This window comes from Aptenodytes patagonicus, chromosome 2 (genome assembly GCF_965638725.1).
Source record: "Aptenodytes patagonicus chromosome 2, bAptPat1.pri.cur, whole genome shotgun sequence".
In the NCBI taxonomy this organism is placed as follows: Eukaryota; Metazoa; Chordata; class Aves; order Sphenisciformes; family Spheniscidae; genus Aptenodytes; species Aptenodytes patagonicus.
The window spans coordinates 51,494,072-51,510,540 of record NC_134950.1 but is presented as its reverse complement, the minus strand read 5'-3'; the positions used below and the strand labels follow the sequence as shown (position 1 = coordinate 51,510,540).

General features: G+C 45.0%; 1 protein-coding gene across 1 annotated transcript in view; it reads left to right on the top strand.

Moving 5' to 3' along the window:
* The first annotated feature begins 573 nt into the window (after window positions 1–573).
* The window catches only part of TAF4B (TATA-box binding protein associated factor 4b), a 73,097-nt gene continuing 57,201 nt past the window's right edge, over window positions 574–16,469 (top strand). The window contains exon 1 of the mRNA XM_076332220.1: window positions 574–883. Within this exon, the coding sequence (XP_076188335.1) occupies window positions 574–883 (310 nt within the window). The remainder of the gene's footprint in view (window positions 884–16,469) is intronic.

The following is a 16,469-nucleotide window of genomic DNA, read 5'->3' as shown; positions in this document are numbered from 1 at the left end:
CCCGAGCGAGTCCCGGCAGGGCCCCGCAGACGTCTCCCCGGGGCGAGACCCGGTCCCGGGGCAGCGTGGGCGCGTCCCCCTCCTCCCAAGCGTGGACCCCGGCCCCCCAGACCCCTGCCGCCGCGGGGACCCGTCGGGTACCGCCAACTTTCTCCTCAGCGCCGGCCCCACCCCGCGCGCGGCCCCACCCGGTGGGGGGCGGGGGAGCCGGGCCTCGGCGCCTGCGCGGGGGTCCGCATGGCTCTATAAATACGGCGGGCGGGGGCGCGCCGCGGCCGGGCGGGCTCTGAGGGGCGGCGGGGCCGGGCCGGGCTGGGCCGGGCGCCGCCGCAGTAGGGCGCAACGGCGGCGTGGGCCCGCCCTCCCTCCCTCCCGCCGCCGGCAGGGGAGGCCGGGCCGGCCGGGCCCACGTGCGCGGCGCCCGGGAGCCGGCAGAGCGGGGCCACCATGTGTTTCCGCGAGCGCACCGGCGGCCGGGGCAGCGCCTGAGCGTCCCCCGCCCGCGATGCTGCGGGGCGGCGCGGGGCTCTACGCGACGCGGCCGCCTCCCGTCCCCTCGCCGCCTCCTCCTCCATGAGCACCTCGGCGGCGGCCCCCGTCAGGCTGATGCCCGGCGGGCACCCGGAGCAGGCGGCCGCCGCGCCGCCCGCCGGGCTCCTCTGCGCCCCCGCCGCGGGCCCGGCGCCCGATCGGGACAGCCCCGTCGCCAAGGTGCCCGGCGGCCCGGCGCCCTCCGCCGCCCCGCCGCCGCCGCGCCTGGCGGCCGCCCCCGTGGGGGCCCTGGTGGCGCGGGTGGCCGCCTCCGGGGGCCCGCGGCCGGTGGCGCCCAAGGGGCCGCCCACGGCCACCCTCCAGTTACCGGCCAACTTCCAGCTGCCCCCAGGTGAGTGGGCGGCCGCCCTGCCGGGCTGCCCCAGCTTCGGGCTGGGTCCCGTGTCGCGACTTCCCTGGCACGTCGCGCTCCCCGCTGCCTGGGAGCGGGTCGGCAGGACGGGGTGGCAGCCGGGCGTCCCCGGCAGCCCGTCGCCCTGCCCTTGCTGCGGGGGACGAGCCGTAGCGAAGAACGGGCAGGGCGGCGGGGGGAACGGCAGCTGCCGCTACGGGAGGGGGAGTTTCACGGGTCTGCCGAAAGTTTGGGGCGAGTTGCTTTTCTGCCCCGAACTTCTGGGAGTTGGGGTGTTTGTCTGTCTTGCAGGGCATTGGAAACGTCAACGGGTTAAGTCATTTAGCACTTGGGATGCTTATAGCATCTGGGGTGCTTATGGCATATCTGGAGGATGGATCTGGAAGTCTCTGGATTAAGGCAACTTTTTACTGTGCTGGATAGCACGAGGAGCAGGAGGACTAACCAAAAACTCAGTGGCTGAGTTACCCTAATTTGTGACTTGAAAAAGACTAATTGAGGCTTTCGTGGAACTTGGGTGAACGAGTAACACGGGGAAGTGTGAACGTGGGATAGCGACTGCAAAGTAACTCCCATTTATGGTGCAAGTCGTACTGCTCTTACTCCCCCTCCAAGCAAGCTGTTCTGGAGGAATTGTTTTCACTGTTACAACCAGGCCGATGTGAACCGTGATTGAAACAAAATATTACCCTGCATAAGGAGTGTAATGTTGAAATTTCATTACGTGTTGTCCTTTGAAACGCTTTTTTCTATAAAGCATACGTGGGAAACGAAGAGTTTAGAGAGGTACCACACTTAAGGATGTACTTCCTATAGCGGTAAAGAAAATACTAACGTAGGAATTGCGTAGTGCTGATAAAGATGGCTTAATACTTTGGATAGCAGCAGAGGGTTAGCCAGGGCTCCTACCTGCACCTTCTCACAAGAGGAAGAAGGTGGTGTTGCTCTTCCCTGTCAGGCTGTATTTAAATGCTATTTGAAAAAGAAAGTGACTTTGATTCAACTGGTCTTGGTCTCACTATATTGAGTCCCCGAGATACGTAATCGCTTTATTGCTATTGTTGCTATAATGATTTCCTGCCAGGACAGTTCCTTTGTTGGAGCATCTGTTGCAGTTACTTTCAGGTAGGATGTTGCTTAAAAGGATGACTGGTTTTACATTAATTCCTGTGCTGCTGGTACATATTTGCATTTTTTTCCCTTTTTTCATTCTCTCTCTCTCCTCTTCCCCCCCCCCCCCCCCCCCATGTCTTTGATAAAGACATGCACCTCTTGAGGAAATATATAATGCTAATGTAATTTAAAAAAACATTGTCTTTAATCAGTAAGTTTCATTGTAGATTTCCCAGCACTCACGTGATGCTATAATGTCTGGGTAGTCAGCAGTCAAGGATGAGTCTAAATTCTTGCCAACTTTCCTCTGAAATGAAGCACGATGGAAATATATTAATTTTTTTGTAGTAGGGCCCACCAGATCTTCAGGTTTTCTATCTAATATTTTGGCTTTCTGAAATGTATTGGCATTCAGTTAAACATCTTTCCGTGAAGGTGAATGCTCATGCGAGTTGCCTGTAGTTTGGGAACTTGACAAGTTAGCAAAACTTCTGTTTTTCCTAGTAGCTTGGGTTTGATTACATCAAGGTATACTGCAGAATGTCATCTGACTTTTATCGTGGCAGTAGGCAAGTGTAACAAAAGTAGCGTTACCCTTCAGTTGCATCAGCTTGTGTTCCTTGCTCCTGGGATAAGAAACAAAGCAAGCAGAGTTTGTACTGGAAGGTCAGAGGTGCCGGTACTGTGCAGCATTGTAAACTGAAAGTAACTGTATGGAGTTTAATGCTCCAGAAAGAGCATAGAAGTTGTCAGATTTCAAATGGATCAATGTTTGAGGGAAACTTGTCTAAATAATTGTCCTAAGGATGATTTAAAAATGCATTCTGGCTTGAGTAAGTGTTAGTATTCTACCTCTGTCTTCTATGTGGATTCAATTTCTAAGGAATAATAAAATCATTCAGAAATTTGAATGCAAGATGAATAGCATTAAAACTACAAGTGTTAGCGTCCTTAAAAAAGAAAGTGGAATAAACCACCAAATTCTTAGGCTTGAAAAGTTTGTATTTCAAATAAATTGCAAAGTCGATCTGTGCAGGATAAAATACAGAAGGGAAAATGCACTTGGCTTTAAAATCGTGGCATTCAACCTGTGGCACCTGCTAAGAAAAATGCATACAGAAAGCATCCTCCCCCTGAGATTCAAAGGGAGATATTTGAACTGGCTTGTTTTGAGGAAGGCTGGACAGCATTGCCCTTACTCGTCATCCTGAAGTACTCGTGAACTGCTTGTGACCTGGAGCAGGCATTGCTCCTGTGCTTCTACAGGGCTGCAGTCTGGGGAAGGAAGGGCACCAGGGGAGCTGCGTTTGCCCCCGTGGCTTGGAGGGCAGTGGGGGTTCATGGAAGTCATGGATTTAGGCCGTTCTTTCTCTTCCATCTCTACCTCCTCCTCCCTCTTGCCCAGAATAAAGCCAGGAGGTGGGAAAGGCAGATGACCAGGTATGACTCCTCACCTCTCCGAGCATGGATTGTCCCTCTGCCGAGTGCCACTTTACCTAGTTACCCAGGAAAGATCACTGAGCTTCGCAAGTTTTCCAGGTCTTGCAGGACCCAGACTTGCTCATGAGTAACAGGGTTTTTTCATCACCTTCCTGTGTTTGCCTCTACAAAGTACTGCTTTTCAGCTGAGTAGCCAGCTGTTAGACCAGTGCTGGTACTCAAAGCATTCCTCCTTCACCCTCAGAGTATCTCCTGTACTAGCAGTCAGGAGGTGTGAGCCCACCCCTGGCTTACGGCTGGCCACCACTGGGGGTTTTAGCACGCAGTAGGACTCCAGCTGGGGACTGTGTCCTTTATACACCTTCAGCTGGACAGATTCTGCCTTGAAGGTTTGGTTGGGGCATTTTGACCTTACATACCATCAGCTCTTAGACTGAACGGTTGGGCTATGTCCTCCTAAATGGAGGGAACTTGTATGATTTACCAAAGGGACCCTTCCTCAGTTGCCCTCTTTGACAAGAACACATTAGCAGCATTTCAGAAGGCTTTGCATGTAGCAGTACTGCCTCAGTCCTGAGCTCTGCTGGTTGTGTGGTCTGTGCTGATGCTCACAAAACTGCAAAATGTCTTGTGTCATGGACCATCTGCTTAACAAGAAATTGTGTCCTTGGTTAACTTGAGCTTAATGTTGGGGGGGAAAAATGGTTGGACTGTGCTATTAACAGGAGGAAATAGTTAAAGGCTTGGGAAGGGGAAGGAGTGACAAGGTTTCCATGGGCCATGATGAATGTCTATAGCTCATCTTAGTGTCTTTGGGCCCCACACCGCTTTGGAGAAATGGAGGGTAGAAAAAGAGCATGAAAATAACAAGGACAATGTTGTTCTTTGGTTTCCTTTCTTCTTTACTTTTCTTGAACTTAGTTTTTTGTCACTTCTGCATCTGTTTTTGTGGCTTTCATTCTATCACTGGCCCTGGAATGCTCGTTACAGGTGGGCGTTGAAAGGACAATTAGCAGATGTATCTGCCTCTCTTGTGGAGGGATGAAAAAATACAGAACTTGACTGGATGCTAGGGATCCTCCATTGTTACCTTAGGATCTGCTTACAGCAGGAAGCTCTTCAAAAAGCTCATCTGATGCCACTGCTGCTGGTTACAGGGCTATGACAGCAGCTGCCGGCGCTCTTCACTGTAGCGTCAGCTGCCTCTGGTGTGTGTATTTCTGTTTTACGCTTTCCGTTATTGCTAACGCCAATGGGCCTGAACAAATATGGTGTCAGCAAAGAGAAGTTGCCCCAAGTCTGCCTTAATTTGCACTAGTAAGCTGGTGCAAGGCATGTCCGCCGTATAAAGTTTTCTTTGCACCTGACTTAGAGGGGAATGGCAGCAGGTACAGGTTCTTGGTTTCTGTTTGCAGCTCAGTTGTCTTCGCTTGGATATTTTGGCTTGTCCCTGGCAGGTTTTCCACTGCCTGCAGCTTATCTGGGCTGATAGTGGCTGTTCAGAAAGCACAACCACTGTTAATGGCCGGTGGCCAGGGCTGCGTGGCAAGAGGCAGGCAGTCGGCATGCGGACACCTGTGGGTGGGAGGGAGACAGCTGATGCAGGTATCCCGAAACTGCGATGGGATGGTACGGAGCCTGGTCTTGTGGGGTTTCTCTTAATTGGATATAGAAACTAAGGTAACCTGAGGAGGTAAGGGCTGGTAAATGTCTGGATGCTGCCGCCTTCTGCTTTTGAAGTTGACCTAATACCTCTCAAGTACAGTACTCTGAATCTCCCTCGTCATGTTCTTGTTATTTCTCGGTTGTAAAACTGCATGAGGAATTTGGTATTTTCATATTTGCATCTGGTCCTTCACTTTGGAATAGGAGGAAGCGCTGATTTTAAAATACTTCTTGGTTTGTATTATGTTTGGGTAAGAGGAGGCTATCTAAAGATGTCTTGTTTCAACAACAACAACAAAAAAACCTAGAAACTCCTTCAAAGTCTGCAATTTCTGGATGTTGATAATCTCATGAAGTCTGAGCATAATACTTGCTGTGTAGGATGACCAGTAGAGGCTAAATAATACATGGTTGCAACCTTTTATATCCCAATAGTGTCCTCTGTTTAGCAGGTTTATCAGGATGGGTTCTTTGCAAACTTTTCTCTTCACATTAGGCGACACCAGTCAACTTTTTTTTCTGAGGACGGGTCAGCAAAGCTTTGGCCAGCTTGAGGAACTAAGTCAAACTTAAAAAATAGTGAGTAAATGTCTTCCACTGTAACAAGTAGAAATTTCAGCTGCTCTGTAGGACTTGATTTTGCTTTCAGGACTGAATGTGTCTAGCAAAACAATGCCTTCATACCATTAAATGCACAGCCCTGTGGGAATTAAGATATAAATCTTGGCAGAAGATATAAAGCTAACTTCTAGATTTATAGTTTTCAGAAAAAAACCCAGATGCATTCTGAATACTGAAGCACTGAAATATGATGCCCAGTAAAATTAATGTTAAATGCTGTACAGATTTTACAATCAACTGGAGTGTACTGCAAAGAATTACAGCTACAGATTGGTGAATAGTAAACTTTTTTTAATCCTTAGAAGAGAGAGAATGCGAGCCTGACTTCTGTTGCTTTTGCAGTATTTAAAGGACCCTTCAGCTTGTAGCAGTAAAAATAGCATCATCTACACGCAAGTGACAGCTGGAAGAAATACTAATTACATTTCAGTATTCTTTTCCCAAAGATGCTGATAAAGTAGGTAAGCTCATGAGCTTGTTTTGAGTAGTTTGCAATACCAGATTTTTTTTTTTTTTAAGTTATCTTAGAGAACCAAGTATTTGTCATGCCATGTGGTAGAAATCTGTGCTGTGCTTAGTGGGTAGGATTGCATGTTACAGTTGTATATGCGAGTTTTGCTGTAAGTTGCAAAGCTTCTGATGACTATCAAAGATGAAGAATTAGTACTGCAGTAACCACTTAAACAAAAACCCAAAGGCAAATACTTTTTCTGGAATTCTTTTTTCATGAAGCTACTTTTCTGAAAACTATGATCACTTTAGAAGAAAAACGTATATAATTTGCAAAGTGGAAAAGATCACGATAGATATTTCTAAGTGGCTTGCTATTCAAATTGTCAGGATTAAGGTCTGTTCTGCCACCTGGGTCACCTTTGGAACAAAGTCCGCTAATGGATCTTTTCCACCAGTGTCTTGAGGAAATAGTCTCTGATCACAACTGAAGCAGGGTAAAAATGGCAGCAGATGGAAGATCCTTGTTGCTAATGAGCAAATCTAGGGTCTGTTAAGGCTGGAGAACTTGTGAAGCTCAGTGATCTTACGGGGGTGATTTGGTGAACTAAGAACAGTCAGATGTTATGATGGCACTTGGTTTTCATAGCTCGTGTTTGCAGACATCTTCTAGTGTACACTCACAGTTTGGTGGAGGCAGAGGAGATGGCTTTGTTAGTCCTGGCTGCTCCTAGGAGTTGCCTGGGAAATCAAAGTTCCTTGTGTGGATGTCCAGGCTAGATTAACAAGTGGGTGAAACAGCATGCCCTGGTTGGCACAACACCTGAAGACTTTCACTTGCAGCTTGCCAAGTGGCAGTTGCTGTCTAGTTCAAGTGGAGCCCTTGAAGCCAGGTCCAGCTGACTGCTTGGTGGTGTATTACTGGGCAGTCTGCTTGGGGAAGCCAATGGTGTGTATTGAAGGGAGTAAGTGTATACAGAACACCTTTATATATGGCTTGCGTACTAGCCACTTGAAAAATATCACACGGTTTTGGTGACAGTTTCCACACCATCCATGTAGAGAGAAGATAATACTTCTGTGAAGGTTTTGGTGTCTTCTACAAGAATTTTTGTTTGCTCCATCCCACTTAGAGCAAGGTGGTAATCAGTGTTAAAATTCAGTGTTAAGCCCTTGCTTGACCTTTTGAAATAAGTGAAAATCCATCCAACAGAGGGGTGAATATGTACTTTTAGAGGAAATTAAGTGGAATTCAACCTTCTGCTGGTCCCCATGTGAACACCAAGGAAACAAGTGTCCCATTGCGAAATTAATCGGGATTAATTGAGTTGATTCTCCTCTTATTTAAAGGAGACAGAGATTTAAAAGGGGCTGATCTTGTCCTTTATGAGAACTCTACCAAGACACCAGTTATGTTTTTAGCATCTCTTGGTTTAAAATTAAGATTTATAGTTCAACATGCTGTAAGTTTCGGATTTCTCTGTAACAGCTTAATAGCTCATGGTGTTCTAGAAATGTAAGTGCAGAGTATTGGCATACCTTCTGGTCCTTATAAAGCTGTGCGCTGTGTGTATATATATATGGCTGCAGCATGCCAAGCATCTAACTTGCTATTTAAAGAATTTGACTCCAGTGAATACTAGGAGTACACAGCAAACTAGAAGAGGGTGTGGTGCCTTTTTCAGTGCAGTAGGAGTTGTCTTGAAAGTAAGGAAGTGTCACTTTGGTTCCTTGGAGGTACTGTTTCACTGCCATCAGCTGAGTCCTCTGCAAATACTTGAAGCTCCTTCATGAAGTAACTTGGATCCTAGAGAACTCTTAAGTCAGATCATCTTATCTGTAGACAATCCTGGAACTGTCTGGTTACTTGGATAGGAAAGCAACCAAGCCTCAAGTAGCAAAGTTGCAAACCACAAAGATGCTGATGGGAAATGATCCCAGTTACTGAAGGACGTGGCCCAAGAACAAGAGCTGGATGTTCTCACGATATCAAATAAGACTCTGCCTTGTGGAACGCAGCGTTGGCCGGGAATCCCGTATGCCTACCCACAATAAAAACAAACTCTTGGGATTCAAGTGTAATAAATATGCTTTGAATTGGAATAGAAACAGTAGTGCCATCTTGGAACTATGCCCAGAAAACATCTATGACCTGTCAGTTATTTACAGCCCCTCCAAGAATCAATGCAATGTCCAGATTTTCTTTAGATGGTTGGTATGGACATCTGTTGTTTGCTATAAATGGAAGGTATACTACCTTGCAACTGGGACAGTTATATTTTTGCACAAGAGTTCTACTATAACTGTAAAATTGTGTGGATATATAAGTATTCTCAAGTAATGAAGGTCAACTGTGCGTGCAGTCGAGGAGAACTGAGCTCTAAAATGTATGCCTGTATTCTGTGAAAAGGCATCAGCAGTATGGGGGCCCAATTGCTAGTCTGTTAAATAGAGATATCCATCTGGGCACCAAATGCACTGATGAGCAGCTAGCCTCCAACAGTTTGGGTAAGACTTACTGATTAAGCAATGTGTGAAACCTGGCTTCAGATTTTTTCATTTTTAGCACTTTATGTCTAGTTCCTGGAGGAAGGATGGGAGAGGGGATGTTGTTTCGTCTCTTAAGAAAGATGCCTGGTGTCCATTATTCCAGACTATTTGAAACAATAGGTTATCAGACAGTGCTCCATCCTGCCTAGAAGAGATATCTTCATCCCCTTCCTGGCTCCCTATGCTTGAAAAGGCTGTGCCTGTACTGGGTGTCTCAGGAGCTGGTGCCCACTGTTAGCACACAACCTTGCCGGAGAAAGGTTGGAGTTACTGGAGGCAGCAGCCTTCGCTGGGGCTGTATGCCCCTCGAGCTGTTAGTGTGACAGAGTTGTGGGTCCGTGGTGGTTTAAAAAGCTGCTCACAGCAACCCAGGCAATCTGGGAAACAGTAATGCTAGTGAAACAGTGCTATCAACTGGACAGTGTTGTCTGTGAGTAAGGCTAGTTCCTGGCTTTGAAAAGGTGACGTGATCAGACATCTGAAGCTGATGCAACCTTAAAAGTTGTAGGCCAGAGTCTCTACAAGAACCTGCAGTGCAGTGTTTGTGCAGTTGGCAGATGCAATCAACTTCTTTAAAGAACTCGTGGGTATAACATTGTATTTTATTTAGCCTGTCTGTGTTCCATTGTAGCATGAAAGCATATTGGGATTATGGCCTTTGAACTTTTCTCTTGACCTGAAAATGAATGAATTCCATATCTGTGGGCAAAACAAGGTGTCTTTCATTGGAACTCAAAATTGGGCATCTCATTGTGACACTGCAATATTTACATGCTAGTCACTGGTCCTGAGCCATTGCTACAAAGGCCCATTAGTACAGAAACTTCCCTGGAACAGAGGGAAAGGGCACAGAGGGTGATTTCTGAGATATATAATTATTTGGTTAGTGATATGACATGTGAACGGAATGAATTGGTTGAGAGCCTGGGTATGTGGTGAGTGATTCTGGTTGCTGCCATAACAGTGTTGATTATGGGTTGATCATTGCTGAATTCCTCTTGCATTAACTAAAACTGACTTCCAAAGATTGGAATGATTTGTCATATGGAGTAAAATGCTTTGTGGATGTAGTGTACAAGCTGAACAACTCGACCCATGCGGTACAGATGAGCCCTCTACCTTTCTTGTCTGGGAAATCTAAGAGCAATCAGAGATGTTTTCCTAAGAAAAGCCCCAAACAGGCAATCTTTGTGGCTTCCCAGAAGATCAGTTGTCCGAGTCAACTGTATTTGATTTAAGAATAGAAGTTAGAGCTCATCACTGGGAGCCTGTGGTGAAGTAACCTTGGGTGGCCACCAGATCTTCATTGCAGCTTCGTTCCTAAGACAGTGAGAAGCACAGCTAGATGTTGCCTCCAGGTTGGGCTGTCATCTTTGTTTCTTCATCTTCAGTACAGAAATCTGCAGTAGACATCTAGGAAAACTCAAGTACCGAGTGAGGGTCATGGGGAATAAGTAGTTCTCCTGCATGCAGTACAGTCCATACTTCATCTGAAAACATACAGCCCCAACATATTAGAAGGGTTATATAAGTCATGTAAAAGTTAAGTCATTTCAGTATCAGACTTAACTATGGTGTCTTTCACAGTATTTTGTTAACATTTTCTGCCTCTTCAGCAGTCTTTTACAGCCAGTCTACAATATAACGCACCTTGATATGATCACTGTCTAAACAGTCAGTGTCTCTAATAATGTCCGTTCTGGATCTGTCTTAAGTCCTGTAAATGTGTATTTGTAACTTTTAAGTGACCTGTTCTGTGGGGCTCAATAAATGGGGTTGAAGAAGAAGAAAATGCATTTTTGTAAAGGATGCCTTTAGAGAGAAAAACTATTTTCAAAGCTGTTGCATGGATTAGTAGTATTTGGCCCTTTATTTTCTGAATTTCAAGTCATCCTGAATAGTCAGGCTAAGAAACTTAAAACCACTATTCCTTTCTGTTGCCATTTAGTTTCCTACTAAAACATTCCTTTTAAAGCTTGGTCTTACCTTGTAACTGCCTTAAAAGCTATCCCTTTGTTTTGAGTAGTTCAGTGAAAGAGTGAGACTTGTTTAGGAATAGAGAGCACTGAAACATTACTGTTGTTTTAAAATATTTTTGTTGTTAAACTGTTCGCTTACTGATTTGGGACCTGAAAGTCTCAATTAGCCCTGTATTTGTAACTGGTGTTAAAGTGAACTTTACTAAGGTTGGCAACATACCTGTGCAGGCACCCCTTGTTTTGAAATAAGATAAACTTACCTGTCCTTGAAAGCAGCTTTTGTAACTTGTGTTCTCTTAAATTAGTTGGATCTAATGCAGTTGGTTCTTGCTTGTATTTTATTTTAGGAGCAAGAGACTTCCTTGCATTTCCTCGTGTTGCTCCCCAGCCAGCAGTTCCAAAGAGCTGTTGTGTTGAGCAGTTGTGTTGGAAACCATGTAATCGAAGTGGTGGCTTAACGTGACAACGTCAGCTTCACGTGTAACAGGGTGGTGAAACACTGGCAAAGGTTGCCCAGAGAGGTGGTGGATGCCCCATCCCTGGAAACATTGAAGGCCAGGTTGGACGGGGCTCTGAGCAACCTGATCTAGTTGAAGATGTCCCTGCCCATGGCAGGGGGGTTGGACTAGATGACCTTCAGAGGTCCCTTCCAACCCAAACTATTCTATGATTCTATATGGTGTATCTCCACCGGAGCATACCTGCTGGCTGTTTCATCTCAGGAAATTCCTTCTGGATGTTTCCCTTAAGAAGTGGCCTTGGGCTTGTCTTATGTGGTAGAAATTTAATGGTGGAAGTTGCCTTTATGGTGGGATGCTCTTAGCATACATTGGTGTTCAGTGCTGCTGGGTGAAACCCTGAGCTTCGGTTGGCAGCACAGCTTTACGTTAACACCAGTGCGGTTTTTTTAATACTATTCCTTGAAATACAGTGAAGCCCATGCAGGTGGCCTTATGTACAGTGGCATAAACAGATCTCTGCCACGATCCCCCAGCATGTTGTTCACGTCTCTGGTGAGTTTTTGGTTCTCTGTAGTTACAATGAACAGGTTATCTGGAAGCTGCTCCTCCTGCTAACCTGTGTTTCTCCGTTCCTGGATTGGATGCTAAACACAGCTACAGCTTAGAAAACTTGAAGTGTGTTATAACCAAGTTCAGAAAAAGCTGTATTTCCTTGGCTGGTGGTGCTGGGACAGCAAAAAATTACAGTGGAGGTATCTCAGGTTTGAGCAGCAAATGGAAATTTAATAGAAGGCCTCTGGTTTTCCATGGCACGCGCTGTTGGTGTGCCTAAGTAGAGGCTGTTCTGGGTGGTAGCTGCCTGAAGCTTTGCAGGAGTGACGCCGGGCGGTCTTTCTGGAGGCATGGTTCCTGGAGCCCCTGTTCCAGGAGAAGGCAGGTCACTGGAGAGAAAGGGTGTAGATCTCAATGAGACCTCTTCAAGGTGAGAAGCTATAGTGTGGCTCCTTCTGTGTAGCTTTGGAGGAAGCCGAGCTGGGTTTCAGTTGTCAGCTCCTTCCGCTCTGGCCTTCCTGCAGGATTGCAGCCGAAGGAAGGTGTGCAGGAAACAAAGGGCTGAAATAGCTGTTTTTATTTTAACTGCCTTCTCTGGCAGTCAAGAAAAATAAATAACTTTCCAACGGATTTTTTTGGTAGGACAGACAGAATTCTAGAGAGAGAAGTCTCAATTCATTGTAAAAAGGGCTGTTTGTTAATCTGCGAGAGACACCTGAGTCCTCCAGTGAAGCATGTAAGTACTAATTGCTGCTGGTAACTGGTCACTTAGGTTTTCTGTTTGTGATCTGAAAATAGGAACAGCCTTGTAGCCCCAAAGGGATTGTGCCTTACTCTTACTGTCAAAGTGCACGAGTGGTGAGAAAGTCTTTCCTGCTCTCTGAAACAACTTCAGTAAAACTACCAAACTGTGTATCCTGTAAACAGTGCTTTCTTGGAAGTGCTGCCCAAAAGAGGGCACCTTTTGGTGTTACAAAGATGCCTGAGTACTGTTCAGTAACTACAGTTGGTGCTGATATTTTGGTGAGAGGTCGCAGATATCTTCTCTGTTTTTAAATGCTGTGCTGAGCGGTGTTAGCTGAAACTTCACTATTTCAGCTGTTCAGAGGTTCCCCCCACCCCCATTTTCCTATGGAGTTGCAATGACTGCGAGACTTGATGTGTTTTCACATTTAGTTTGGCAAAAATTGCCTTCTAGTGAATGTGAAAACAGCTTTTGATAAGAAATATTATCTCTCCCCCCCGCCCACCCCCAAGTGAAGAATGTGGATTCTTGCACTTACTTTCTTCATTTCTGATAGTAGTATTTTGGTAGCTGCACGAGTCTGTTTACATGACCTTTCTATTGAGAACCTCAAGGTTACCATCACCTGCTGTTCCCTCATTTCACACTTGTGCAGCTGTACATGGTGTATGACACTTCAGGCATTGGTTTTGAGTGCCGTGGAACCTCTTGGAGCGGCAGAAAGGAAGTATCAAAAGATTGGGGGTATTTTTGAGTTGTGAAAAAGTACAAGTAAATTGCGGCAACCAGAAGTGAAAAATAAATGCCCTTCTCAACAGCTTTCAAACTGTTTCAGACAATCCATGTGTCAGTTTACTGTCACTTCGTGACATTAGGTTGTAACTGCCCAGAACTGTGTGGTTCATGTTTGAAGTGATGTCTTGTGGCTCTTCACTGTATGGATCTGTAGCTATGACAGTTGTTTCAAATTTGCCTTCAGCTTTATTTGTGCTAGCATCAGGCAGTTATAGTATTAAGCCTACAAAAGCAGTAGTTAGTAGATTACCATAATATTGGTTTTGTTGGTTTTGGAGTTCTAATTTTGCTAGCCATCGCGAAAAGCTGCTGCCATGAAAAGGCTACCACCACATTAAAAATTCTGCCAAATGGAACAAATATAGGGAAATTAATGTTTGTTCCAAGTGGCACAGGTTCTTACCATAACTTACATGGAAGTGAACAGGCATCATCTTAGTCGTATGTTCCAATCAAGGCTATGACCACTGGAGTGGCCTTAGGTGACTTCTTCTGTGGATGTTCTCACCAAGAATAAGCCTAAAGTTATTTTACAGTGTTCTGATGAAGTATGGCTATCTTTGTATTGGTTAATCCTGTTACTAGGAGGAAAGTGGATTTATGTTTCAGGGTACAGTGCTGTTGGGGATCATTGTAGTCATGGTCAAATGTGAAAGGGCTACTGGGACTTGTTAATATTTGTGGTAGTTGTTTTTTGTTTACTTTTTTAGATGTTCGTGAATTTGCATATGATCTGTATTGTGTTTGCATAAGCTTGCTAGCTGTGTTGCTCTTGAGTTAATTTCCTGTCAAGTGGAGTCTGCTGGAAACTCTCCCCATTCAAGTGACTGGAGGTGGGATACTCTTCAGGCAGGGTCTCCATCTCTGGCAAATGCTAACTGAAACTTCAGAGCAGTAGTGCAAGAAAAAAAACCAACCCCAACCCTATAATCGAGTTGACTGGTAACAATGATGTTTCTGGTATGCAGTATGATTCAGAGAAGTAGAAATTGTGCTTCTGACAGTTTGGCTTAAAAGACAAACGTAATGAGTAGTGACAAAATATCCAAATACATGAAAACAAACCACTTAATGCATTCCCAACCTCTAAAGGAATTAAATGATAAATTTATATGTGCCTTTTGAAAGAGTAGAGCTACCAATGACATTTTTAAGCAAGCTTAGAAAAGAAAAGCCTCCAGTAGCAACACTTCTGCCATCCTGAGTGTAAACCTAGAGCAGAGAGAAATGCTATTGCTATCAAAACGTGTTGAATTGTCAGCTTTCTCTCTTGCCTTAGAATCTGCATAACCGTGTGATGTGAATAAGGAAAAAAATGCCCTTTTTTGACTGATGATAAATTGTATGCCATGGATCCCTGTCTAAATAAGATGGCATGAAAAGAAAATTAGAAATCTGATATGTTTTCTGTGATTCCGGGTATTCATTGATTAAATTAAAAGATCCATCTGTACCTAAATATAATTCTAGTCAAGACTTCAGTGGAGGAGGAGAAAGCTGAGTTGTCAGATGGAGTAGCAGTATTTTTCTGGATATGCAACTGTCCTGTGCATCTGCCCCATCTAGTAAAGGCTGCTTGAGAAAGGCGTGAATCACTCTAGATGCTACTCTTGCAGTCTCTGTGTGTGCTATGTAAATGGCAATATGTTGACGTTACAGAATTTTATACAAAGTTTTGTGTTGTCTTGCAATATCCTCTTATGCTTTTAGATGTGGAGGAGAAAAAGCTGTTTCTAAGCATGTAGTTACAGCTTGGTGTGTTTTTTTTTTTTTTTTTTAAACCCCCAGCTCATGGAGCTTATGGCTTTTCCTGTTGTATTCATTTAAACTCAGACAGAAGCAGTGTTTTAGGCTGTACTGTACAGCAATATTTTGACAGCTTGCAGACTAACCAGGTAGTAAAAACACTCATCAATGCAGGCTTGTTTTACACTAGGAAAGATCATAAGTGTGCATAGAAGATCTGTGATTCTTCAGGTATTGGATAACTTGCAAGAAAGTTTAATGCAGTCCTCCAAAAATGTTGAGGTACTCTTATTTACGTATTTGGCATTCTCCTGTACCTTCCCCCTTTCTTTTATGTGAAAGGCCTTTAAGTGAGGTGTTTGAGGACAGCGGTTTTAGTGGTGGACTCTGCAGCAGCTGCTGTTGAAGGTAAAGGAGATGAGGCACTGGCAAAGGTAGGGTGCTCTGTAGCTCCCTTGAAGGATCTGAAGCCGTTGAGACCAGGGATCCAGCTGGCATTTTGTATTCGTGACCCTGAGGAAACGTCTGGATTTTCCAGAGCCTAGCCCTTAGGGGGCCAGGGAGGAGGCGGTGTTGGTAGCTGAATGGTTTCCAAATGCAGGGAAGATGGGACTGTGATGTGGCATCTGACTGATTCTCCTTAGGCTGTTTTTCATTTGAAAGCTTTAGTAAAAATACTCATTGTTTGTTAACTGTTTAACTGTTTGTCGTTATAGCTGATGGGGTAGGAGCAAGGTGGTAGGATTTGAATCGTTCTGGGCTGACATTCCTGTAAGTTTTTAAAGGAAAACAAAAAAGCAAGGAAACAAGGCAGGAGAGTCTCTTTTTTAATTTTTTTTTTTCTTTTCCTTTCCCCCTTTTTTTTTTTCCCTTTCCCAGGAGTCTGGAATCTCGCTATTTGGCTGTAAGCTGCTTTGATTAAAACCATGCATTTTAATGCTTTTGGACAGATCCTTGACCGAGGGACAGCTTCAAATGTCCGAGTGGCCTTGGCTTTCATTGAAGACCACTGCCCTCTGACCAAGGGGGATGGTCTTGATACAGGCAGGTGAACTGGTATTAATCAGGCTTCAGTTCCCATTGCAGGTTTTCTCTAAACCATATCTTCACCTATAAGTATGTGCCTAAACGTTCAGAAAGTGAAAATGCATAGAGGCAGCCAACTGTGATAGTGGTGATGAATTTTGCAGGTTGAAGAACTGCTTGAAGAAATTACTGTTAAAGTAATCCCAGAGTGTGTGTCTGTGGTGTGTTTGCCTTTTTAATGTCCAAAATGTCTTTTTGACTCAAATGATGAACTGCTTTGCAATTTGCATCTTGTATACACATAGTGTTTCAATGTGGCTGTCTAGTTAAAGTTTTTCCCTTGACTTCAGGAATTATTTTCTGTCATAAAATGCAGAGTAAAGCTGAAGTATGCTTAGCTCTTAACATTTCTTGGCAGCTGT